At 36.7% G+C, this 26,484-nt stretch overlaps 1 protein-coding gene across 2 annotated transcripts in view; it reads left to right on the top strand.

The window, feature by feature from the left end:
• ITGBL1 (integrin subunit beta like 1) overlaps positions 1–25,156 on the top strand; it is a 137,058-nt gene extending 111,902 nt beyond the window's left edge. For both annotated transcript variants that reach the window (XM_046900718.1, XM_416966.7), the window contains 3 exons: positions 12,124–12,270; positions 18,692–18,805; positions 20,317–25,156. In XM_046900718.1, the coding sequence (XP_046756674.1) occupies positions 12,124–12,270; positions 18,692–18,805; positions 20,317–20,408 (353 nt within the window). In that variant the 3' untranslated portion in view covers positions 20,409–25,156. The remainder of the gene's footprint in view (positions 1–12,123; positions 12,271–18,691; positions 18,806–20,316) is intronic.
• Positions 25,157–26,484: the final 1,328 nt, after the last annotated feature.

The raw sequence follows: 26,484 nt of genomic DNA, 5'->3' as shown, positions 1-26,484 counted from the left end.
AATATAATTAATATAAATCTTGGCCATTTATAACCCTCTATTTCCCCTGATAATATAACATAAGTACATAAGTATTGTAAGATAAGTAACATAAGCAGTATAAGGATTGAATGTTAATGATTATTTATTTAAAAACTCCAGAAGCACTAATAGTGAACTGGATTAGAGACAACTGGTAGCACATATCCTAAGTGTTATAGTATATATCAAATTCCATCATTTTTCTTTAAAGAAGAATAAAGATATTTAAATGAAAACTTGAAAAATTAAGTAATCTTACCTTTGCATTTTGTGTAGTTGACTTACTGAGAACATTGTATTTTACTTTATGTTAATAATGTGATATTTCTATCTTCTTAGAAAGTAGAACATATTTTGAAATAATCTAAATGTTTGATATACATTGTAATCATAGTAGTACATTCAGTTGGTTTATTTTAGTGTTGATAATGAGAACCTCACTTCTTGGTTTTGCAGTGATGAATGTTGGCATTAAGAAATAAGATTTAGATATGTAAATGTATACATAACACATAGTATTTAAAAACACGGTAATCATATTTGTCCTAAATGCTGTCTTACTATATTTATTGACTTTTTTAAAAATAATATTCTTAACATTACAATAGAAAATTATATGAATCATGACATATTTTATTATATCTTTTATTTCTATCTAAAACAAACAAACAAACCATATTGCTTCACAATCTTTGTGCACACAAAATTTCTGACTACGGGGAATCTTTCTTTCAGGGTTCTGCCAGGCAGAATGGAATATTTGAGTTAAAATATCTAACCAATGATAAAAATAATTCTTAACGTTCAGGATAATTCAATAATATGAATGCGTAGAAAAATAATAATTTGAAATTTAATTTTATTTAAAAGACATCAAAGCAGAAAAAAGCACTGAAATGCTGGGTCACGCTGGTTGTAAGTAAAATAGCTGGGAACCAAAATTCATCATCTTCCATGATTAAAAATATCCATTCCACTTATGTCATTCATATTTTACATTATTCAGTGACAATGCTTCAGTGTTAATACCGCTAACTGAATTGTACATTTTGGAAATTATAGGCAAAATTTCCATTGTCCATTATTAGATATAGTGATAATTTTAACTTTCATTTTTGGCTGGAGGACTTCACTCTGAAATGATAATCAGCTCAACACTGTTAATTTTCACTGTGCAAGAGACACTCCAATTCACACTGTTATCTAAATAAACTCTTCCCTTAAGTCTAAACATCTTTGTCCATGCCAGTGACAGAAATAACTAATTCAGTTTAAAGGTTGGTTTTTTTTTCCTAATTTTGAAACAATAAATAGAAAGGGAGATCAGTTCACGAAATTATGAATCAGAGGTAGACTTAAGCTCAACTCCTTCACTTGTACTCAAGCTGATAGTTTAATTGGTAATGGTTCTCTTCAGATGAGAAGTAATTCTACGGAAAAAGCAACTGAAGTTCCAGTGTCCGGCTTTAATTGCAGTGCACAGCATGTGTTGTCAGAATTTCAGAAGGCCAAGCCTATGATTTTGGTGTTCTAGGGAGCTGAGCTCATTCCTAATTCTTTTCCCCAAACCATAAATAAGCACTATATCAGGAGTCTTGTCACCCTGATCTCTCTTGGAAGTAAAGGGAGGTAAGTAAGCAAAAATACAACATGATGATTAAATCCACCAAGATCTGAGCTGGCTTCTGAAATGCCTCAAGAGAGATCAGAACATCTTTTCTCACTTGCAGCTGACTGAACTAAATGAGGCACAGCTGGTCTCTGGAGTTTTAGTCTTCCCAATTAGAAGCCATACTGCAGTTAATAATGCCTGCTAAAAATTGTTGGATTTTTGTGGTAGATCTGTTGGGATTCTAATGGTAAATAATTGGCAGATTATTTTTTCACATTCCTATCATTTTTCCTTGTTGTTCTATCTATTGCATTTTAACATATCAGTGAACATATTTTTAGAGTACTGTAGATTAGGTTGTAATTTAGTTCTTGAAGCATGTCCCTATATCATAGGATATAGGTGCCTTAATGATCACACTAATCTCTCCCATATACCACTTTCTCATGGCTGCTGGAGCTCTGGAGTGCCTTCTTCACTCACATTCCCTTAACTGTATTTTTCTCCTTTTTCTTACTACTCACATATCCTGAGACCTCATTTTCTTATATCATCCAATCTCTATCTATCCTTCTGACCCACCTGCCCAAGAAACCACTCCTTCACCTCAATAATTGATTTCTTTGCTGCTTCCTTAAGCTTCTAGAACTTGAGCTCTAAGTTCTAAATACAGGAATGTTTACATCTATATTATCTTCAGAGAGTCCTCACTGATTGCAGCTTTCTCTTATCTCACCATTTAAGTGAAATTCTCTCACCTTCATGCTCATAACATGTGCTGTTTACTCTATATGAATGTTCTGCTTCCACTCTGGCTTTCAACCACTTTTTCACTGAAATTTGTCTCTCTACAGTTTCTGATGAATTACTTTTTTTATTATCTTTTTCATCTCTTCAACAGCATCTGATATGACTGACAGCTTCAAACCAATCCTTTAGGAATTGTCCGATGTTTTGTTTGACTCTTACTATCTTTCTGATAACATTTCAAATGTTTCTTTTGATAAGTGGCATTTCTCATCTCTTCACTTTCATAAGGTTCTACCACCTTTAGCCTTGTTTCATTTCTCCTTTTGCAGTTTATTTTTTCACTGAACTTCTCCCACTAATTTTGTGTTAATGGCACACACATCTTTCTCTGTTCCTTATGTGTTTGCTCTTCCTTTCATCTCAACCGGAACCTCTTAAATCTCTTGCTGAACTGCTTATACCTTCCCCTTTATTTCTTTCCATGATTATTTTTCTACCACTATCACTACCTATGCAATCACCCTCAGGCCGTAAACTCTTGGTAGAAACTGTCTGCAGAGAACTGTAAGATGGACTCTGAATGTGCAGTCTGACACTGAGCACTGAGAGCCTGTAAGCATACAGAAAGAAAACCAGTGTTTTGAGATAAAACACATTCTGAAATGAGAAATGTGAATGACCACCTTAATCATTTGGATAAGTATTGTTACTGGCCTTCTCTGACCAGCTGAGATTGATTAATAGCTTGCTTTCCAGACCAGCTGTGCATGCAATGGTAGAAAGACATGAGGTGAAGGATATGATAAATTAGGGTACAACAGAGTGAGACCTTATTATCATGTTTCTGTATGATTGTAGTGAGTCATTCACTTAAAAAATCAGCTGCCCGTCATTGCAATACCAGGAATAGAGACATTTCTTCTCCCCAAAGACAGAAGTTGCACTCGGAAAAGAATGCACAGCCTTCTGTTAGTACATATGGATTCTCCTTCCTTTGTCCATGCTTCTGCACAGAGACTTACTATTGCTAGAGGAGGTGTCTGATGCAGCTTTTTGAGATTGCTATGTTCTACCTACCTAAGGGCCCATTACTTGGAGGCCAGTTTATTTCAGGGATCATAGAATCATGGAATAATTTGAGTTGGAAGAGACCTTAAAGATCAACTAGTTCCAATCCTCCTACTGTAGTAAGGGTTGCTACCCACTAGATCAGGCTGTCCAGGGCCCCATCCAATCTGGTATTGAACACCTCCAGATATGGGGCATCCAGAACTTCTCTGGGCAATATGTTCCAGTGCCTCACCACCCTCGGAGTAAAAAATTTCCTCCTAATATCTAACCTAAATCTTCTCTGTTCTAGTATAAAATCATTCCCTTTTTTCCTATCACTATGTGCCTGTGCAAAGAGTAACTTTCCCTCCTGTTTATAAACTCAATTTAAGTACTGGAAGGTTGAAATGAGGTCTCTTCAGTGCCTTTTCTTCTAAAAGCTGAACAAGCCCAGTTGTCTCAGTCTTTTTTCACAGGAGAGGTGTTCCAGCCCTCTGACCGTACTCATGGCTCTCCTTTGGACCCACTCCAACAGCTTCTATGTCTTTCTTGTGCTAGATTCCCAGGCCTGGATGCAATACGCCAGTGGGGCCTTACAAGGGCAGGCCCTCTCCCTGCCAGCCTTTTGATGCAGCCCGAGATACTGTCAGCCTTCTGGGCTGCAAGTGCACATTACTGGCCTCCATTAAGCTATTTGTACATCAGAACCCCAAGTCCTTCTTGGCAGGGCTGATCCCAGTGAGTTCTCCTAACCTGTTCACGTATCTGGGATCATCCTGACACAACTGCAACATCTTGTACTTGGCCTTATTGAGTCTCATTTGGTTCATTTGGGCTCATTTTTCAAACTTCTCCAGATCCCTTTGGGTGACATCCCTTCCATCTATTGTATCTGTTGCACCACTCTACTTAGTGTCATCAGCAAACTTGCTGAGGGTGCACTCAATCCCACTATCTCAGTCATTGATAAAGATGTCGAAGAACACCAGTCCCAAGAAGGACCCCTGGAGGATACCGCTAGTCACTGGCCTCCACCTGGATGTGAAGCCATTGATCACAAACCTCTGTCTATGACCATTCAATCAATTCCTTTTCCACTGAAAAGTCCATCTTTCAAATTCATGTATATTTTCAATTTAGAGATAGGAATGTGATGTAGGACTGTATCAAAAGACTTGAAAGATTGTGTAAGATTTGCCCTGATGTATTGCAGTGCTGTTCCACAACAATATTACACATCATGCTTTCTTTGACTTCACCAAGTTTTTGATTTTTTATTATTTGTTTTTTATTTATTTCTAAATACTTTTAGTGCCAACACCAGCACATACGTGACTGAAGCCAGCAAGAGTTCTGTCTTGCCACAGCTGTGTCACTGAAGTACACAAGGCTTAATCTTTATTTATCTCGTGTCCTGGTGAGAGGTATACTTCTCTCTGTCCTCTGAGGTTGTGGCTTTCCTACAAACTGCAGATGTGTCCTGATCTTACAAGAGTAATTATTTCCCCTACTGTGTCCAGTAATGGTTTTCAGTGATGTCACTGTTGGCTGCTCCACTTCATTGGACTGACTGCTGTTCTACATGTTCTGCTCTCTTTCAGGACTGAGGGCAGGCAGGCAAAAAGAGTTCAGGACAACAGTAAAGATCAATTTGAAATTGATCTGATAATGCTCTTAACTCCATTCATTTTTATTTGTTCTATGGACCATGATGGGCTTCACTGTGAGTTCTTGTCATAGCAAAACATAATCTACTGAAGGAATACATCAGAAGCCCTTCTGGATTTTCAACATGCTACTAGCAGGTGCAGGATTATGCTGCTGAATATGATAAAAATAACAAGAAAAAAAAATTGGTTGAAACTCCACACAAGCTTTGCCGGGGCAGATAGTAAGGGCTGAAACTCATAACGAGTAACACATAGCAGGACCTTTACATAGCACTAGGGATGATCTCATACTGCTAGATGTCAATATTTCATTCTCTGCTTTATATACTGTGCAACCAATTAGATAATCAACTTTGAAGGGACCTTTTCATATTCAGTCACAGATGTCTTTATTGTCTTTCACATTAAGAAACAACCAAACCTCTGGTCATCCCAGCAAGCCAGATTTTTGACTGGTAGCAAAATCAGACTTCAGGAAGCATGATATGTTTATTTTCAAGTGTGCAAATTGACCTTGATTACTTCTTAAATTTTTGTTTTGGCTACAACACATCAAAATTTAATCATAACACTGTATGGAATCCAGTTGGGTAACTGAATAATTGGCATATCACAGTCTGTTACATCAAAGAGTATATGCAGCTATCTTCTTTGTTTGTCGGTTTTTCCCAGTTCCTTTAGGCTCATTATTTTGAGATTCTGATTGTAGTTTGAAGGTTTGTAAAAGCTGGAGGAACTGCTTTGTGCTTTGGAGAAAATACCGAGGTAATAAATAGCATTTCTCTCCTTCAGGTCTACATTCACACCTTTTTCTCCTCTAAGAACAGGAAATCTGTGTAGTGAAACTCTACATAAGAAGATATTTTTATTTTTTTTATGAAATGAAATCCCAAAGTAAATTAATTTTCACCTCTTAGACACAGTCTCTCATTGATTAATTCACTCAAACTCTCACACTCACAGACCTGCAAGCACCCAAATATCTGGGTTTAAGTGTTTGGTCAGGATCATTTCTGTGTGACGTGGAAGATGGACAAGAGCCACCCACCATCAAGCTTTTAGTACGTCTTTTCTTCTTGGTGAACAACCACCTGCTAGTTTTTAAACACGTCGTTCATTTCCTTTAGAGCCCACCACTTAAGATGATTTTCTTGACTCGGGATTTTGCTTACTTCCACAGAAGTCTTGTACTTTTTGTCTTGACATTCTTCAAACAATATTGTTCCTGTTGCGCTCAAAAGGAAAGCGCAATTACATATATGTACTGTGCACTCTGTTTTGATATCCTGTACTGTGGAGCACACAGACTTTTGATGACATCAAGTCATCATGGTCTTGACAGCATAATATATCGCTCAGTTTTCCTGCTGTGAATGTGCTGTTAGATGTCAATACAGGCCATGATTTTAACTTAATTCTGGTGTTTCTTCTGGTGCTTACCTAAACATTTCCATTCATACTTAATTTACACTAGCATTAAGATTTCTAATAGCAGCCTCTATGTATTGGCAGAAAACAAGGGAAAAACTATGATTTACAAGTCTATATATATTTGAAGCTACAATTGCCAGCTTTGTTTTAAACTTCAGGAAGAGACACAGAAACTTCCAAATCATGTTCTTAAAATTGCTGAAGGATTATCGAATCGTAGAATGACTTGGGTTGGAAAAGACCTTAAAGATCATCGAGTCCAACCTCAACCTAACCGTACTACCCTAACTCCAATAACCCTCTGCTCAATCATGTCCCTGAGCACCACATCCAAACAGTTTTTAAACTCATCCAGGGACGGTGACTCAACCACCTCCCTGGGGAGCCTATTCCAGTGCTGAACAACTCTTTCCATAAAGAAGTTTCTCCTGATATCCAACCTAAACTTACCCTGGTGCAACTTGAGGCCATTTCCTCTCATCCTGTCACCTGTCACCAGTGAGAAGAGACCAACCCTGCTCTCACTGTAACCAACCCTGCTTTCACTGTAAATGTGATCACATAAACATTACTTGTATGTACAGAGGATGATGTCCCTCCCAAGAGGCTGGTATAACTTACCCCTAATTGCCATGCTTCTTTGAACATAAATTTGTTATTACTATCCAGCTAGAATAAGTAATTTGATTCAGAGGACATGCTGATTTCATTTTTTTGAATATAACTATGCATTGCTATATGGTAAAAAGCAATGGTGAATTCTTTTTAATGAAGGTTTCTAGGTCCATACTGCAGAAATCATGAATTACATTTATTCTCTCATATATACAGTGAGGCAGAAATATGACATTTTCAGATTGCATGCCTTATAAGACCAATAAGTTCATAATGAGAGAGCCGTGATTAATGCTACACTTCATTAAGCAAAGCTAACTATTAATATTATGGTGTGGTTGCTGTCAGACAGTTTTCTCATTTCTTGCAGTAATATTGCTTCACAGAAACAGAAATATGTAGGACATAATGTAGCTAAAATGCTTAGGAACACCAATTAGAAAAGAAAAAAAAAATAGTATCAGACTATCATCCAATTAAAGACAGCTTTTGATATTATTTGGTTTGAAAATTCAGAAATATATATTCAACTCCTGACTCTGCTATGGAGTTCACAGACTATATCATCTGATAATCATCAACTGAAAGTCTTCAGTTATCTAAATGTAGGCACCTTGTATGATTTCTGATGTCTGTATCCAGCCATAGTGTGTCTCTAAAAGGACACAGGGATGCTTATATTGTTACTGCCATCATGAAGAAGTCCTTGATGCTTTAGATTATGTCAGTCAGCGCTAGGCATCTGAGCTCAACTTGTAATTTCTCTTTTGTTCCTTTTTCATCTTTTCTATTGAAACCTCTTCAGTGCAGGGATCAGGTTCTCTTGACTGAGAGATCTGAAAGCATACATGGTATATTCTGTACTAAATTTAATTATTTAGATCATTACTTTCCTATTATTTTTTCTTTTAAATTTACTACCGATTTCTGTCCTGCTGACTCAGACATTTGTGCAGAAGTATAACATGTTGAGACTTCACATAGATACATAGAGCATTTAGTATGTTCAGCTTTTAAAAGAGCATAAAATTTGACTTAGGTTTGGAATAAGCTTTCTAACAGAGTCTTTCTGTTGAAATAAGCAATAAAGGAGTGCTAATGTATCAGTTTTTAAGTTGACTGAGAAAGTTGATTTCTCAGTCAACTTAAGGTCAAAAAGGTCTTATACACTGAACTTCATATATTAGGCTATAAGTAGCCATTATGTTACACATAGGACTCCCTTGTACTGAATTCTGTGTACTGTGTGCAACTAAAGTTTGTCTCTGAAAAGGGCATCCAGCCATGCTCTGAAGATTATCGATCCATACCAACATCACTAGACAGTTTACCCCAATAATTATCATCCTTGTATAACTGTTTTTTCACTTTTCAGATTGTCTCAATTTGTCAGTACCAGCTTTTCTCTCTGGTTCTTGTTCTGTCTTTCTTTGGTAGTTTAAGAACCCATTCCAATACCTTCAAAGAAGGGAGCTCAGATGTTGATGAAACACTTCTTAGTCTTTTTTTCATTTTGTTTTGCTTTTTTTTTTCTTTCTTTGTTTAGTTTTTTCCACCATACAGTGAATAGATAAAGATCTTTGAAGGTCTTTCAACAAGTCATTTTCTTTGCCCTTTGAATTCTTTCATTGGAACTTTTTGTGATTCTTCCAAGTTTCTCAAAATCTTTTCAAACATGGATTATCACAGTGTGTTTCCATCTCCTCACTGCTCTAAATGTTCCTATTTACTTCTGTTCCTATTCATTTCTCTCCTTTTATATGCATATGAAGATTGCATTAGTCCTCTTCATGGAAATTTCAGTTGAGTTGCCTGTCTGTTGCATGCTTCAAGCTGGAACCACAGTCCACCTTTACTAGACTTGGACAGTACCGAAAAACATATAATGGAAACATAATAGAAAATAAGTATTTTGCTTTCAGTTTCTGCTTGGTTTCTCTGACTTTATTTTTCATAGCTGGCATTATCCTGGTATTCCAATATTCAAAAAAATAAAAAACAGTGATCCAGTAATTTTTTTCTTAACCAATTGTTTTAGTATATTTGGGCAGGTTAATAAAGCCTGCTCATTAAGCAATATTTCTCCCAGATATATGATTTTTTATATTCTTTTATGTTAATAATATAATAGAAAGTACTTTACTATTCTTAGGTAATAAAGAGAAAATCCTGTTTATACTTAAATATAGAGAGAAATATTTGTCTCATTTAATATTTTGTTCTAAACTGGGGATCATGCATTATGCTGAGATTTTTCATGCTCATAATACACATTTAAAATTTATTGTTCATCCGCTTTTTATTTTCTGGTCTCTCTTTCTTTCTTCTTTTTTTCCTAGCTGTTATGTCAGTTTTATTCAGAATTAAATTTCTCATTTATGTAGGTTGCTTTGGCTGTACATCTTTCTCATTTCTAACTAGTAAAGCCTCTCCACTATTAGTGGACTTCTCTCTTATATAGTGCAGCCATTGGGCTATCAGACAAATTCTTTATACAAGACAGTTAAATTCATATTTTAAAAGCTGACAGTTTATTTTCCTCATTTATGGTTAATGTTGGCTTTATAGTATTTATATATATTTTGTTAGTTTGAGAAGTTTGTTCTCCTGAGGTGTCAGATTTTCTTCAAGGCTGCTCTCGACTTGCTGTTTTTGAACATTATCTAATTGCAGTTGTTTAGTCCATAAATAAGAATGATTTTTCCTCTGAAATTATTAATTTACTGTTTTCATTATATTAAAATTCACATGTAGTGGTGCCTTTTGTATTAGACAAATATCATGTAGGTTTTTTGGGAACTCTGACAACTCTGACAACAATAATTTTAAACAAAGTAACAGAATATTTAATAGTATATTTTTCTTTCCTTTGTCCTTCCATCACAGCATTTTTTTTTTGTTTGCTGAGGATAAGCATTTAAAATATTCAGTCGTATATTTAAATGATCGTGAACACTTATTTTTATGAATGAAGATCTATTACAGTAAGCAATTTATTTGTGATTTTAACTGCTCTATTTTAAATCTGAATTTTAAATCTGATAACAGGCCAACACTTTCCAATAGATTTGTTTATTCTGAACAGTTAAATCAGTATTTCATTACTTTAACCAATTCAGTACTGTTGAACTTTACATCTTCAATTAGAGATTTTTCTTTTCCCTTTTGCTATACTCTTGATTTTTAAACTCCTCCTTGTAGGAAATTATCTTCCGAACTAAAAGCTTCCATGCTTTTTGTTGCTGTTGCTGCTCCTAATTTTGAGAGTATGAGATTCACTGGAATGAAACTGGAGCACTTTTAAAATGATTTTAATTTTAGTTTCAACTGAGAGGCAGTTTGTAATGTTTTGGCCCTTCTGTAAGATTGGCTTGTTTGAACATCAAACAAATGCTAAGAGCATCTGCAAATAGGACATAAATAACTAATCTAAATAAAACAGGTTTTCACAGGCTCTTTCCTCATTTCACCTCATAATATAGTAAATGCTATTTTGGTAAAATAGATTCCTCAGAGTAAAAAACAGAGTAGTCCTTTATGCTCTGGGGATTTATATGGTTCTATTGCGATTAACCGGTGGGGGCTGCAGGGGTGGCTTCTGTGAGATTCAAAGCTGACCCAGGTTGGACACAGCCAGTTCCAGTTGGCCCCAGAAGAGAATAGGGATGACCAATGCAAGACAATGTATGTCATAATTTTATGTGGGAATTTCTTAATTTTGTTTCCTGTAAATATATGCTTATTCATTACTTTTTTATTTGACTTACGTGAAGGTTTTACAAGCATGATCATTCTCTGAATTCTTTAAATCATAATGACTATACAAAAAAATGAAGCAAAATTACTTCCTTGGTGAAATCAGCATGTTTCTTACTTTTCTTTGCTAAAATGAGTAAAAGTATTTATAACTCTACAACTAATTTTGTTGAGCATCTTGCTTATCAGTTGCTGACATATTCTTAAATCTAATCTGTTAAATCTAATCTGTATTTTGCTACCAAAAAAAAAAAAAAAAAGATAAGGCAGATAAAAATACTCAGAGAGAAACTTATCCGTAGAAAGGTTATGTAGACTTTGCATGGCATCACCTATTGCTAGCTCAATCCATAATATTTGATATGTATTAAATGTATTTATGTAAATTTGTAATTGCTGAATCTCACTTGCAAAATTGTTAATAAAGTTGGGTTCTTTGTTACTGAACATTAACATTTGTGTAGAAAATAAGACCAAAAAGAATTAAGAACAATCAATACATGATCTGAGCTGCAAAAATTCCTCTGAAGATTTAGATGTCTGTGAATATGGACAGCTCCAAGACTTTGGAGCTTGCAGTATTTTTTAATATAAATTAGTGAAGTATTTGTGTATCAGCACTTACAGCAAACTACAAGATTTGTCTCTCCTTTGGTCTGCTGACAGTGCTGTCTCCTAGTTTGTAATGTCAAGTTATGTTGTTTCACAAGAAGTACACAAATTAGAAAAGTAAAATTGCTGATTTTATTCTCTGCGTCCTACAGTTCAGTGCTTTGCCAGATACTCCTACGACTTGTTCCCAACTTCCCAGCTATCAAATTATCTCAGTTCCCTCATTTTCACCTGTGTTCTTCATAGGAGGTGGGATTTGACAAAAGTCACTGGTATATATAATTCACTTCTTTTAAGCCCAGAAAACTAATTAACTAGCTAAAGATTGATTTATTTTTTTTTTCCTGGAGAATTACCATTCTGTGATGAAAAGTGAAGCACTGGCTAGGATATATTTCTTATTTTTTTTCCCACTTTCTATTTCTGTATACTTGTCTGTATTTGTTGACACTTTTTCCTGCTTCCTTTTTTTCTTTTTCCTGTTTCCATTTTCTTTTCTCCATAGCATGCCCTTTACACTGCAGAGATCTGGAGGTGATCTCAACTATGACCACTGTCACAGTTTTCTGCTTGTTTTGCTAATAACCTACCTTGGTGTCTTTACAGGCCATGGCATCTGTTCTTGCGGCCGATGTGTTTGCCAGGAAGGATGGTTTGGAAAGTTGTGCCAGTATTCCAGGAAGTGCAACATGACAGAAGAGGAGAGCAGAAGTCTCTGTGAGTCTGCAGATGGTGTGTTATGCTCAGGAAAGGGTAAGGACTGACATCTTATCTACTCCACAGCAGTGCCCTTGCAGAAGAAATGGTCAGGTTCTGGCAGACTAATGTGCATGAAATTGGACTGTTGTTTAGTAACTCTTTCAAAGGCATCTGTTATTAAAAGAATTTACATTCGGCTCCATAATGCACTTACAGCCATTTTGTCAAACACCCACTGCAGCCATACATGCTTAATGGCGTTAATGTTCTATGCAATTTGTTAATAGCTTATAATTTCCTTCATCTGTTTATCTGATGCTTTGCATTAAGCAGCTGTACGTTATAAACCAAATGTTAGTGCTCCATCTAGTCTGAGGGACAGGATGCTACCTGCAGTAACACAGCAGTGGGGAAGATGGCAAATGTAAATATCCCAGGCAACAATAAGTTAAGGATAGAGCTTAGCAGCAACATTTGGTATGCTCAACCTCCCTCTGCCAGTGCAACAGCAAATGAAAGGTAGATATTGGTACTCCCTATGGCAGAATCCAACACATTCTCTTATTTCCTAACTTTTATTAAGGTGGTTACGTCAGCTTCAGTCCAACTATAAAAAATTGCCAGAGGGAGAAATAAAATTAAAAAAATCTTGATAATTAGCTCAAATAGTTCTCTGAGGTTCTTACCTTGCAGTCTTTCAAGATGGCTAATTGCATTACTGGAAGAAGGGTTTCTTTGCTTCCCCTTAGTGCAAGCTGTCTCTTTTTTTAATATAGCTAAAAGAGAAGAGATGGTAAATGGGTGGTGGGATTAGCTGGAGGCTGGAATGCCCCCACTCAGAGGTGGATGTGCCATCTCCTCTGTCCATGCATTTACTGCATCATCTTACCTGTTAACTGGAGAAAACAGCTAAGAACCTTCTACATCAGGCAGAATTCAAATTGCCCATTCTGGTAACTTTTATGTGTATATGCATATGGAGTTTTTAGCCTAACCTTCTTCAAACTGTTTATGGCTTGCCCAAATTCCTTCCCATTGTACAATTTTAATTTTTTAGGGTTTTTTTTAGTTTTTTTTTTTTTTTTCCTAATGTTGGCGCAAAGTCATGGAAAAGAAGAAACCTGTGCTGTTTCTCTATTGCTTCTGGAGGATGTAACAATCTATCTTCAAATTAGGGTACCTGAAAGAGAATACTGAGTTTCTGGAGGACTGAAATTACTCTGTTACAATACAGAAGCTAACTTTGCTCCACATAGCCATGGTGTCCCTGTGATTCTTTATACAAATCATGAAGATGAGCAAACATGCTTAAAATCAATAATATACACAATATTGGATTCTGAATAAGGGTAAAAATTAAAAATGATCTTGAATTTTAAAATATTTGCATCATCTGCTACCTTTTGGGTGGCTGAAAATTACTTTCTCCAGCCTGTGGGTTTTGCTCTATCAAGTAACTTTGAGCTCATATATCAGGGTATATGTCAAAGTAAATCTGAGGCTTTGGGAGCAAATCACCTGGCAGGAACTTGCAGAGACATAAAGAACCTTTTCTCCCTCTCTGCTGGCTAAGCTGCCTGGGGAGAGGTTTGGGATCTTGTAACTGGTGTAGGCTGGAGTGTTCTGGAAGTTGCCATGAGTTGTGAAATTGCTTTTAAACTTGGCTTCATTAATGTAGGATCCAAAGGCCCAGATTTTCTACAGTTTTAGTTCACCGTTGAACATTTATTTTCTACGGGAATTAAAATTCTGACCCTAAATCCATGTTCACACTTGGGCATAAACAAGTGCTTGCTCCAGCAGAGAAATATCTGTGTATGTCAGATAACCTACAGAAGTGCATGGCTGGCGAATATCCAAGGGATAAATCACAGTACTTAGACAAGCACTAATGTTAGGCACAGGTATCTTTTTTCTTAGATATTTCAGACATGGACAGAGGGATTAAGTGCATCCACAGCAAGTTTCCAAATGACACCAAGCTGAGTGGTGCAGTTGATATGCTAGAGGGAAAGGAATGCTATCCAGAAGAACCTGGTCAGGCTTGAAAGATGGGCCCATGCCAACCTTATGAAGTTCAACAAGGCCAAGTGCAAGGTCCTGCACCTGGGCCAGGGTAATCTCAAACACAGATACAGGTTGGATGGAGAATGGGGCTTGAGAGCAGTCCCAAGGAGAAGGATTTGGGGCTGTTGGTTGACGAAAGTCTCAACAAGAGCAGTCAGTGTGTGCCCCTCTACTCTGCTCTCATGAGACCCTAAGCGGAATATTGCATCCAATGCTGGGGCCCCCAGCAGAAGGACAATGAGCTGTTGGAGCAGGTCCAGAGGAGGGCCACGAGGATGATCAGAGGGCTGGAGCCCATCCCCTATGAGGACAGGCTGAGAGAGCTGGGGCTCTTCAGCCTGGAGAAGAAAAGGCTCCGTGCCACCTCATAGCAGCCTTCGAGTACCTGAAGGGGGCCTACAGGAAAGGTGAGGAAGAACTTTTTAGAAGGGGAACAGGACAACGGGAAATGGTTTTAAACTGGAAGAGAGTAGATTTAGACTAGATATTAGGAAGAAAATCTTTACTGTGAGGGTAGTGAGACACTGAAACAGGCTGCCCAGAGAGGTTGTGGATGCCCCCTCACTGGAAGCATTCAAGGCCAGGCTGGATGGGGCTTTGAACAACCTTGTCTAGTGGCAGGTGTCCCTGCCTATAGTGGGGGGGTTGGAGCTAAATGACCTTGGAGGTCCCTTCCAACCCAAACCGTTCTATGATTCCATTATTTTATTCTATGACTTGGGGAATGATCTGTTTCCATTAGAGATGGTGCTTGTGTTTCTTGTGAAAGACGTGAGAGATTTTAGTGACTTAGAGGACTGATCAAATCTACCTAACTGACGGTTATGGGATGCTCCCTCAAGGGAGAAAATACCTCTGCGTAGGATCCTAAACCTTGTACCTTAATGTCCCAGGTGAGGTGAGATAAAGCAGGCAGCACTTTCACATCCACTAGAATGAAGTTGTGAAGAAGACTGCTATCTCTTGCATCTCTGAGTGGGAAGGGGATCATAGGCAAAGAGAGAGAAATTTCTTAAAGCTTTTGTTTATGTGCTCTTATTATTATTACCTTATTAATATTCAGGCAAATCTATTCTTGATATTTAAAAATGTGCCTGGAAACCATGTCTTACTGAGTGCACATACTTTAAAATGGAGCTAGTGTGACTGGCTATGTCCAGAGGCCAAAAATGAGAAATTGTTCCTTCTTTTTCAATGAACTAAGCAATAAGTAACCAAAACTGGTCAAAGAGAGAATGTAGAACCATGCACTAATGAGTTCTTTCAGGGTTTGTTATTTCCATCCTTGCTGGAAAACTAGCCAAGATATGGAAGAGCTATAATGGATTGAGGAAGCTTGAACTTCTGTATGTTGCATTTAGTAGTCTAAGGAGTCCTGGTTTTTAGTGCTGAAAATTTTCAGAAAATTAAACTCGGTAATATAAGCAAAGTTGAGCGTCCACATTCCTTGGCTGCTTTGAAAATCTTGGCTCACTGACTATGCCACCTGTAGCAAAAGCTCTTCCCAAGGAAAACAGCAACACCCACCATGCTGCTGCTTCCCTGGCAGTAAATGCAGGGCTGCAGATGGCTACTGTAGTGGTGCAGGACGCAGGCGAGGTAATGAGCTAAATCCCATCCGAGAGGATCTGGCTGGGATCCCAGGAAACACCCCGCAACTCATTAGACTTGTTTTAATTAAACTGAAGAGGCTCCCAGAGCAGCATGCTCTGTTTAGGGAAAAGACTTGATACATTCATTCTCCCTAACAGATTTTACATTATGGAGCCTGATCTTCCTTGCTTGACGTGGCATTAAATTTGCTGTATCTTCTGTACGTCGTGGACATTCATCAGGAGCAGCATCAGTGACTGCTTATGCAGAACCACTTCAGGTTTCTAACAGTGGTTTTTATTAACTATTTTAATTTCACTAAAATTCTCATACTGTTCAGTATGATTTTCAGCTGTTTGTACCTTCTAACTTTAATAAGCATAGACATCTGGTTTAAATGACACTCAAGTATGTCTTACGATAGCTTCTATAGAGCAACCAGGCTATATGTATGCAATTCTCCATTGCCTATTTGTGTAATGGCAATTTTTATTCTTGTAGGAAATGTCAGTCTTTTTCATGTCAGTGGCACATTAGGCAGTGCGCATTGAACTCACAGAAAAACTAGATGGTTAACCAAATACTCCCATTCCCAAATGTTCCAATCATTAGTTCTTTCTGGACATGTTTACACGTTCCATATGTTACAAGTTAAAACAGCATTTCTCTAAAATTAGACAGAGATTTTTTTTTCAATAAACCATGTAAATTAATTATATTTTTAAATTAAAAAAAAAAAGAAAGATTATCTGCTCTGCAGTTTTAAAGAATTAAGGTTCAGCAATCATAGATCCTTCGGTGACTAAGGAAAAAAAATGAGGAAAATTGGTTGACACCAACAGATCCACATTTAAGAGAAAAAAATACATACTTGATTTTTTACCATGGATTTTATTCAGAAGTCAGTGAAAGGAAATGAAAGATGACCCAGATCCTTTTAATTAATCCATGAACTCTGTTATATACTGGCAGAATCAAGCTTCCCTCTCTCAATTTTATTTAATAATACTTTGAAGAAATTGATGCCTTTGTACTATAATTGTGTTGAAAATATTGCAGGAAGGAGCTATTTTCAACAGCATCTAACTCATTCATAAGCATGTACTGTTAAAGGTCAGCAGCTTTGGTAACTTGAAACTCAACCTTCCATAATTATAAGGTGCAAGTGTATTTTTTTGTTGTTTATTTTCAATTTGCTTTGTGCTGCAACTTCCTGTAATTACTATCTATCTCCACAAAGGATTTTACCTCTGCAGTTACTAAACTCCTCATCTTGGCACTTAAGTGTCTGAACTCTATGTAGAAAAGGAGATGCAGGCAGCTGAGGATTGGCTCCATAAAATCCTGATTTCTTCAGCCGAGTGTTGTAATTGCCCAGGTGGAATTTCTAGTTGCAGAATTCCAGTAGAATTCCTTAGTAGCAGAAAAGCCTTCACAGACCCTTCTCAAACTACAGGCTTCCCAATACACATTTGTCTGGTGGCAATTGTCCTTTTTCAGGATTCAAAACCATGAATCTTCCATTGATGACTGGGGTGACTCTGAGTTTTTCCTTAAAGGGAAGTTTCTGGTTCCACCCCACTTCTAGGTGGGTTATAGGTGGTGTAACCCAGATGTCACTGAAGACTCTCTCCTTTGGCTGTGGAGGTGTAATCTGATATGCAGGAGCTCTGGATTCAACCCCCAACATCTCCACTCTTTTCAGTTTGGATATTAGGAAAGAAACTTCTTCACAGAAAGAGTGGTAAGGCAGTGGCACAGGCTGCCCAGGGAAGCAGTCAACTTACCATCCCTGAAGGTGTTCAAGAAACATTTAGATGTGGCACTGAGGGACATGGTTAGTGGGCCTGGTGGGAACGGGTTGACAGTTGGACTAGATGATCTTAGTGGTCTTTTCCAACCTTAAAGATTCTATGATTCTGTAATTCTATAATCCTATAATCCCCGAGGAGGAGGACAGCAGCTTAACCCAGCAGGGTCCTTAGCATACCCTGCAGGAATGAGCAAACTGCTGAACCACAGTAACATGCAAAAACACTTTCTGGCATAGAGGAAGAATTTAGTAATTCCATGAGAAGTGCTTCATCTTAATTTGTGGTGATGGAGATTTTGGGGGTTCAAATTATGTCTATGGGAAACATCCCTAAGGACATTGGATGAGGAGTAACAGTGGGTCAGGGACAATTTGAGCTTTTCCTGTAAGAAAAGAAAAGAAAAGAAAAGAAAAGAAAGGAAAAGAAAAGAAAGGAAAGGAAAGGAAAGGAAAAGAAAAGAAAAGAAAAGAAAAGAAAAGAAAAGAAAAGAAAAGAAAAGAAAAGAAAAGAAAAGAAAAGAAAAGAAAAGAAAAGAAAAGAAAAGAAAGGAAAGGAAAGGAAAGGAAAGGAAAAGAAAAGAAAAGAAAAGAAAAGAAAAGAAAAGAAAAGAAAAGAAAAGAAAAGAAAAGAAAAGAAAAGAAAAGAAAAGAAAAGAAGAAAAGAAAAGAAAAGAAAGAAAAGAAAAGGAGAACAGGTTGTGTGAAAAGTGGCCTCTGATTGTAGGTCTGAAACCAAAGAAAGCTTCAAAGTGTGAGTACTGATTAAGTGAAATAGCAGAATCAAAGCATTAGCAGGAACATTTTGCCATTCTCATGGTCACTTTGAATGAATCCTTTTACTCAGAAAGCTTTTAGCTTGATCATTTTCTTTCATACAGTAGTTCCTCAGGCAGTAATTTTGTGCATGTGTCCACGTGTGTGCATGTATGTCTGGAGATGTTATTTTCTAGCCTGAAAATGCCAATGCTCTTGGACTGTAAGTAATACTCTTTGTGATTTCAGGTTCCTGCCACTGTGGAAAGTGCATCTGTTCACCACAGGAATGGTACATTTCAGGTGATTTTTGTGAATGTGATGACAGAGACTGCGACAAACACGATGGTCTCATTTGCACAGGTGCAGTACAGGCTAACTCTTAATTGCTTTAAGAAACAAGCTGTGCTGATGAGGATTATGTTAGACAAAGCCTATCTTCTTTCTCCACTTATGGAGGAACTGCATTTTCAGGTTATTCAGATCCACTAAAATTGTTTCCTTATGCAGAATGATAATCAGCTTAAGGTTTCAAATCAACAGTAGAAAGTCTGAGTATGAATTTAAGTAAGCAAACCAGATACGAAATCCATCAACTATTTTCATTGTAGTAGATTACAATTTACTCCTCTTTGCCAAAGAATGTACAACGGAAGCACTGCCATCACGAGATTTCTTCAAGTTTTAGATTTTCTTTGTGTGTAATATATTTAAGTAATAGAAAACATTCACTTGCTTGCTGATCTTTGCTAGGTGAGAGATATAGCTATGCTGGGCAGGGGATCTTCTGGCAATCATATAGCTCTCAGTGGGAGGCTGAAATACCTGACAGTTTTTCTTATGGCATGATGGCTACTGATTAAAGTGGTGCCACCCTAACACTGTCCAAGTGCTCGGGTGGCAGATGCAAATAGACATGGGCAGGCTGCCAGCAAACTCTCATGACAACTCTAGTGACAAGTAGCAACATGGGAATTGTTAAATTAACTTGCTGGCTGCTTCTTGTTACAGATCTTAATTTTAGAAAATCTTTGCTGAGCAATTATTAGATGTGGAAGGAATCTGTGAGATAATTAGAGTCAGAGCAAGCAGGCTGACACTAGTAATGCTGTCCACAAATGCGGTCTCCCAGCTCACCCAATTAGCAAGTGGTCTTTTCTGGGGCAAGTAGGCAGTACGGAGGCATCAGGAGCCTGAGCTGCAGCTGCAGTGGTCATTCACAGACCTTCATAAAGTCGATAGCATAAGCAGCACACATTGGAAACCCAGGATGTACAAGTCCCCGGCTGGGCACCCTGGAGTCATGAAAAACATTGAAATAAATAGAAAACGTGGGTCTCAGTACTTAATGTTTCTATGTTTCTATCTGCAAAAAAAGATAAATGCATTTCTCATCTAATAGTGAGCTTGAGATATTATTTATTCGTACAGCACTTCTGAGAATTTAGGCTTAAAGATTATTAGGTTCAAATGCTTATTACTGTTCTGTTTGTAACTTTTTATCTCCACATCGTAGTTAAATGTAATTCTTGTTGTTTTTTTTTTTTTTCTTTTTTCTTGTACATTAAAGTACAGTGTGAACAGTGAGCTTCAACAGCTGGGTGCACGTAGTAGTAGCATAATTGCAGTACTTGCAATTCTGCTGATGAAAGGATGCTATTAATTCTTCATAAGTGTAGGCCTGAGGTGGCTTCTTAATGCAATGACACAGTAATTATGCTTCCTTGAAAAAAAAAAAAAAAAAAAAAAAAAAAAGTAGGGGAATGCTAAAGGAACAGTGCAGCTACTTTATCATGGTTTTTACTTCCCCTAAGACACATTTTAATGTAGTACATTTCAATTATGATAATTGCCATTTATTCACTCTGTTCTAGGTAACGGTGTTTGTAACTGTGGAAACTGCGAGTGCTGGGAAGGATGGAATGGAAACGCTTGTGAAATCTGGCTGGGAACAGAATACCCTTAACAAAGGACATCAGAGACTGAGGGTTCTTTTAGTTTGATTTTTCTTTAGGCTGCTAGAACATTTAATTTTGGAAGTACTCAGAGTGTGGGTGTGCATGGTTGTAAATACTTTGGAACTGTCATGTGAATGCCTGCTCCTTAGAGAAATGAATAGCAAAACAAAACAAAAACAACAACAAAAAACAAAAACAACAACAACAACAACAAAAACCAAACAGATAATTTGGGAGCATGACAGTCCAAGCTCTAAAAACTGAAATTATATTAAAAAAAAAAAAATGGCCCTTCACATTTTTTGGGTAACATCAGTGAGTCTGAGATTGCACCCATTATGTCTGTTTCTTAAGCAATCTTTGGAAAACGTGAAAGAAAGTCATTTGATTTTAAATTATATGTTCGGTTTTCAGCTCTCCATATCAGTACACAACAGTATTTCTGTACCAGAATAGCACTAGTTAAGTATTTGTCAGATACTTCATTTGATACATTTTAGGGTGTTTGTCAAAAATATTGTTTGACTCTTTTCTTTCCAAACATCCCAATTATGTTCCAGCTCCAGAAGAAGCATTAAAGCAATTTATCGATTTTTTAATTTTTTTTTTATTATTTTGTCAAAGGATTGAGAATTGAATCTGTATAACTGACGTTCCATTACCTCACAGCTGTAGGCTGAAGACTCAAAATGTTTGAGGAGATCCTTGTCCACAAGATAACTTCTGAGTTTCTATGGTTAAAGAGTCAATAAGTTGGTTATCCATTTTAACATTCTACAATACTGTCAAATGCATAACCTATAGAAGTATAAGGAATTAAACTAATAAAGATATAAATGTATGATTAGCTATTCCAAATATGTATCCTGCCACTCGTATGTACTTTTCTCATACTGTTTTATGTATGTATAGTCGCCTAGTCCTCTTGAAAGTAAAGCAAATGAAAATTTGTTACACTAATAACTTTTAGGACAACAACTCCATATGCTATCAGAAATCACTGTTTGGAACAGATTGCACTGTCACACATGGTCTTCAATGAATTTCACTGTTTTCAAAGTCAGAGGCCTGAAGGTCAACTGACTTGAAAAATCAGCGATGCTGGGCAGTATCCGGGTCTCAGCCAAAGAAGCTCAAACATTGACAACAAAATAATTGAAGTTTTAATACAGTAAATAAAAACAAAGCAATGGTATGAACAAAATTTTATTTTTATTTTTCCAATGGTGAAATGCTGCTCAGTGTGAAATTCACATTGAGTTATGAAAGATGCACAACTATTGGGACTTCCCTAACTTATTTACATGAGTCTCTCTCTCTTTTTTTTTTTTTTTTTTTTTAATACATGTAGATTTGGCAGCCCTTTAATTCCTTAGAGCAAAAAAATACATACATTTTAATTTCAAAAATGCTTACATTTTGTGAAATCATGATCAAGCAAGAAATTGCTTAAAAGTTTGGAAAGCATTTATTTTTAATATCAAACTAACATTGTGGTTTAGGTGCCGAGGTCCTGATTTTTGAAGAGGTACATGACTCAGAAATAAGGGAACTATGTATCAACTGAAAAGGTATTTTCATTATTATTCTAGAAACCTGTGTTTTTTTAGAAAGGACAGTTTTGAAATAGGAAAATACAATGGTACAAGAACACATAACAGAATGCAATTTTTGAAAAATGAATTTATATAATCACTTTCATTATTGCCTCTTCCCATGTAGCTTTATCTTACCCACATTTTTCCTTAACCTAGATTCTTCCTTTCTAAAACTGAAGCTTGTGAAACCTATGTTCTCAGGGTGGCACAGTATAATCACCAAACATCCATGCATAACTTATATAGGAGTTATGCACAGAAATACCGAGTCACATACCCCAAAGCAGTGAACTACCTTCTTTTTAGGTAGCCAAAATGTCAGATAGAGTTCTCAAGTGTATTGATATAGTACTACAAAACTTCAAAGTAAAATTCATATTGAAATAATTATTTATAATTTATACTTCTAACCCTTAAACTGTTTATAGCTGAACAGGAATATTCAGAATTAAATTCTAACAAAAATACATCATGTCAGCCCTGGTGCCTGGACAGTAAAGATTGTTGGGTTTGTATTTCAGAATATTGCCCACCTGAATGCTCTTATAGTCTGCACTTTTTCCACATATATGTTCATCTACTGAGTCAGAAAGTAAACAATGAAAAATACAAGAAGTTGTACTTTATTTCCTGCCATTTATATTTGGTTCTGTAACAACAGAAATTTCAGATAATCAAAACTCTTCTCTAGACTCAGCAGATGTTTTTTATTTGTTTTCTGGTATGACAAACACATTTGTACGTACTGTAGATCACCTTTGGTATTCCAGGCACTTGTATACAGACAAAGAAATGATTCTTTAGAGGGTTACGACATCCTATTTGATGCATTTTACTTTGTAGTTTTCTTTCATTTCAAATTTATATACTTGAGGAGTGTAAGAGGAATCTTTTTGTACAGTTTAATTTAATTTAGTTTTGGTTTAAAAATTGACTTTAACATTTTGGCTACTAAGTGGGTTCCATAGCCATGGAATTTCAAAAAGTGTTTTCCACATTTTTCTTAAGGTACATATGGGAAAATATCGGCATGTTCTAAGATAACTACTGTCAGTGGCTAATTAAAATATAAATTATCAAACCAAACGGTGCCATCACGATGAACCTTAAAATATTTTCTAAGACTACTAAAAATATAATGAATACATATTTTCCTCTCCACTTTTTATTCTGTTTCTTATATTGTTGCCTGAACACTCCCCCAGTTCCCTTCATGCTGAGGTAACTGGAGATGGGGCTCTCAGCCAATCTTCTGTGGCTTGTTTCCTCCCTAGTAAAATGAAGTTGGAAAGAATGCGACTGTTACTCTGTGTAAGTGAAAATAATTGTGGACTGATAAATTGTGATTTTCTTACACCCATTCCCTGTGACAGGAATTCCAGATACATAACCAGTAAAAGCAGGAAGAGGCATGAGGGAGTGAAAAATACTGGCTGAATATTTGCATGTGGCTGTAAAAGCTTGCTTCCAAGGCCTGTGGCAAACAGCATCTGTAAGTGGTGAAAACAAATCGGATAGATGGGGTTTTCATAACAGCTAGGCTGATGAAGCTTAAAACAAAAGATATGATAGTCTTGCTTTCTTGTGATAGAAAGAACAAAACCCAGAATGGCGCAGAACTCCTCTACAAGTGACGTGCAGGAGTATGCCTATTTTACATAATATCAGTAAAATCATCTGTAAAACAGCCATAGATAGATCTACTTCTGTAAATTATTGACCCCCTCTTGATCTTTTTGTTTTCCCCTGGCCATACGCTCTTACAGAAACACACAGATGAACATTTAATCACGTACCCGCTCTGATATTTCTGATGCACTGCCCTTGTTTCCTGACAGAACAACATCTCACTTTGTAGCTAAATGGCACTGGGATGAAAAATCTGAGTATTTTTGTCGCCAGGTAATAGAAGAAAGATTTTACTGCATCTTTAAAAATAAGTCATAGGATTTGGATGAGTCACAAAAACAAACTCAAAACACACAAAAACCTGTTATTAGATGTTTTAAAATGCACTACACAGAATATGAATTTATCCAACCGGAAATTTATAAGAAAGAAAACCTCCTTACTTCATCTAGTTTCACTTGCATTTTCATCTGAATGGAGTTGAACAATTTCTTATTTATATCAATAAACAGATGGTTCAGCAAGACACATTTTTAAGGTATGGATCAAACTGCCTGCATTCACACCTCATCACTTAATGTGGTCTTAAACCAAGAGGAAAGTTTCCCCAGGTATATACGAAAAGCCAGAGTTCTTGGTGTTGTTTCAGGTAAATACCAAAGTCAAAGTGAATTGCTTTATATTTATATTTGGGGTTGTTTGTTAAGGACCAACCTGACTCCACACACATTAAATTTATGAAAACAAGACTAAAAAAATATGATTTGAGAGCAACTAAAAATACAACCAGCACATGAAGGAACGTCTGTGTATGTGTACTACAAAAAATTTAAAAGCTATAGACAACTTTTATAGGCTCTACAGTGTGAGCAATCCTTTAAATACACAAATACCTTCAGTTCAGTGCTACGCTGAACTGGATTTTTGAAACTGCACAGGTTTGACTGGTTTTTCCAAATAAAACCTTAGCTGAAATACAGATTAAAAAAATGTAAAGAGATGACTATGAGCAGTGTTAACATATCTGTCCACTATGGAATTGAGTAGCTACAACCAGAAGAACAAAATACAAAGCAAGCGTGCAAAGGATCTGGAACGCTGCAGTTTCACAGACATCTGGACATGTAAGTACAAAACACTCAACCTGTAAATACAAATTGATTCCATCAGGTTTACTATACAGTATGTTAGTAGTAGTAGATAGATAGTTGAAAACAGTTTTCTCTTAACAGCGAAATTAATTTTGGAGGGAACAAAATGGTGACATCTCATCCTGGAGAACAGCAAGAGAGGTATTATATTAAAGGAGCTAAAATTTTCTTTGGCATGGTAAAAAGGGAGAATTGAGTTGGCCAACATATTTACACGAAGTTTCACCATACTGTGGCCAGTGCAATCATGTTTTGCACAGTCTACTTCTTACATAAACTTTTTTGTTGTTTTTCAATATGCCTTCATATAAATGTTTTATTCATCATGTTCAATCTGTGTATACAACAAATAATAATAAAGACAAACTGTACAATGCAGACAAACTCTTTGCATATATGTATGTAGATTCAGTAATACAGATGAACAATTCCTTGATACACTCAACCTTTTACATGCAGTTCATCCTTACCACCCCCTTCCCATGCAACAGACGAGACAAGACAAAATTAAAAGGAGGAAACAAAGCACAGAAACCCCATTTCTGTGTTTAAACAGATTGTAGAAAAAGAAATATTTTTTAGGACAGCGATTCACTGTATTAAATACACATACGCATTTAGACCACAGAAACAAAAAGAGAAATTAAAAATATTATGGTGCATTTTCAGTATGTATGAACTGCTTATGGAAATCAAATCCGGCCTTAATTGTAGCCCCCTAAACTGCAAATTATAATTACCTGGCATCAAAAATATATAAGACTGGAAATAACACTGGAAGTAGTACTTATGTAGCATTAGGCCATGAACCAGAGGCTCCTTGTAAAGCTCAGCCATCTTTCCAGTCCTGTCTCTCCCTAGGCTCTTAAACCAGTGAGAGTAAAAGGACAGCTGGATTGGTCATGAACTCATATTCCCCCTTCATGAACTCTTAAAAAAACTAAGTGAGAAAGGGAATGTAGCCTTCAGTCGTATTACCCTACTCAAAATAATCGTGAATCATTGCTCCTCCGGGACCCAGGAGACAGGACAGCATTAAGGGTACTGCCTCCCATGGCCCCTCCTAATGCAGAGCAAGCCCACATCACACCGTGTGAGTTGCTTTGGTTTTGTTTTCTCAGGTATGATGCACAAATCCCACTGGACCAGGTGGGATGATAAGTGTGCACTGAGATTTTTACTTTTTCCATGCGCACATATTTAGTGCTAGCAGGCAAGGGCACAGTCTAAGTTAAAGTTCCTTTGCATTTTTTTATCACAGTAATAAAGTAGTTTTGCATTATTATTATTATTGTTATTATTATTTACATTCCCTTCCTGGAAAGACCCTAGGATTCTGTGTTAGCTTGCTGTTCTTGTATTACATATATAACGAAGGAAACCTGGCCTACCAAAACAATGTAGAACTTAGCAGCTTTATAGTAGCTTCCTTGAAGAACGCACTAAAAGTTGCTTATAAACCACACTTGAAAACTAGCATGGAAAGTTCATTAAGACTGAATAAGTTACTCAGCTGAGCAGATAGGGAGTCTGAAATAACCACTAGACTGTTCCTGTTAGGGACACTTCAAAACAAAGACATGTTCAAATGAAATACGAAAAATACAATAGTAAAAAAGGAATGGACAATTTCCCTCCCTCCCCCCCCCCCCCCCCCTTTTTTTTTTATCTCTAAATATCAAGATAGAGGCCAAGAGAGTGCTATC

This window comes from Gallus gallus, chromosome 1 (assembly GCF_016699485.2).
Source record: "Gallus gallus isolate bGalGal1 chromosome 1, bGalGal1.mat.broiler.GRCg7b, whole genome shotgun sequence".
NCBI classification, from domain to species: domain Eukaryota; kingdom Metazoa; phylum Chordata; class Aves; order Galliformes; family Phasianidae; genus Gallus; species Gallus gallus.
This window is presented reverse-complemented; position numbering and strand designations above follow the sequence as displayed.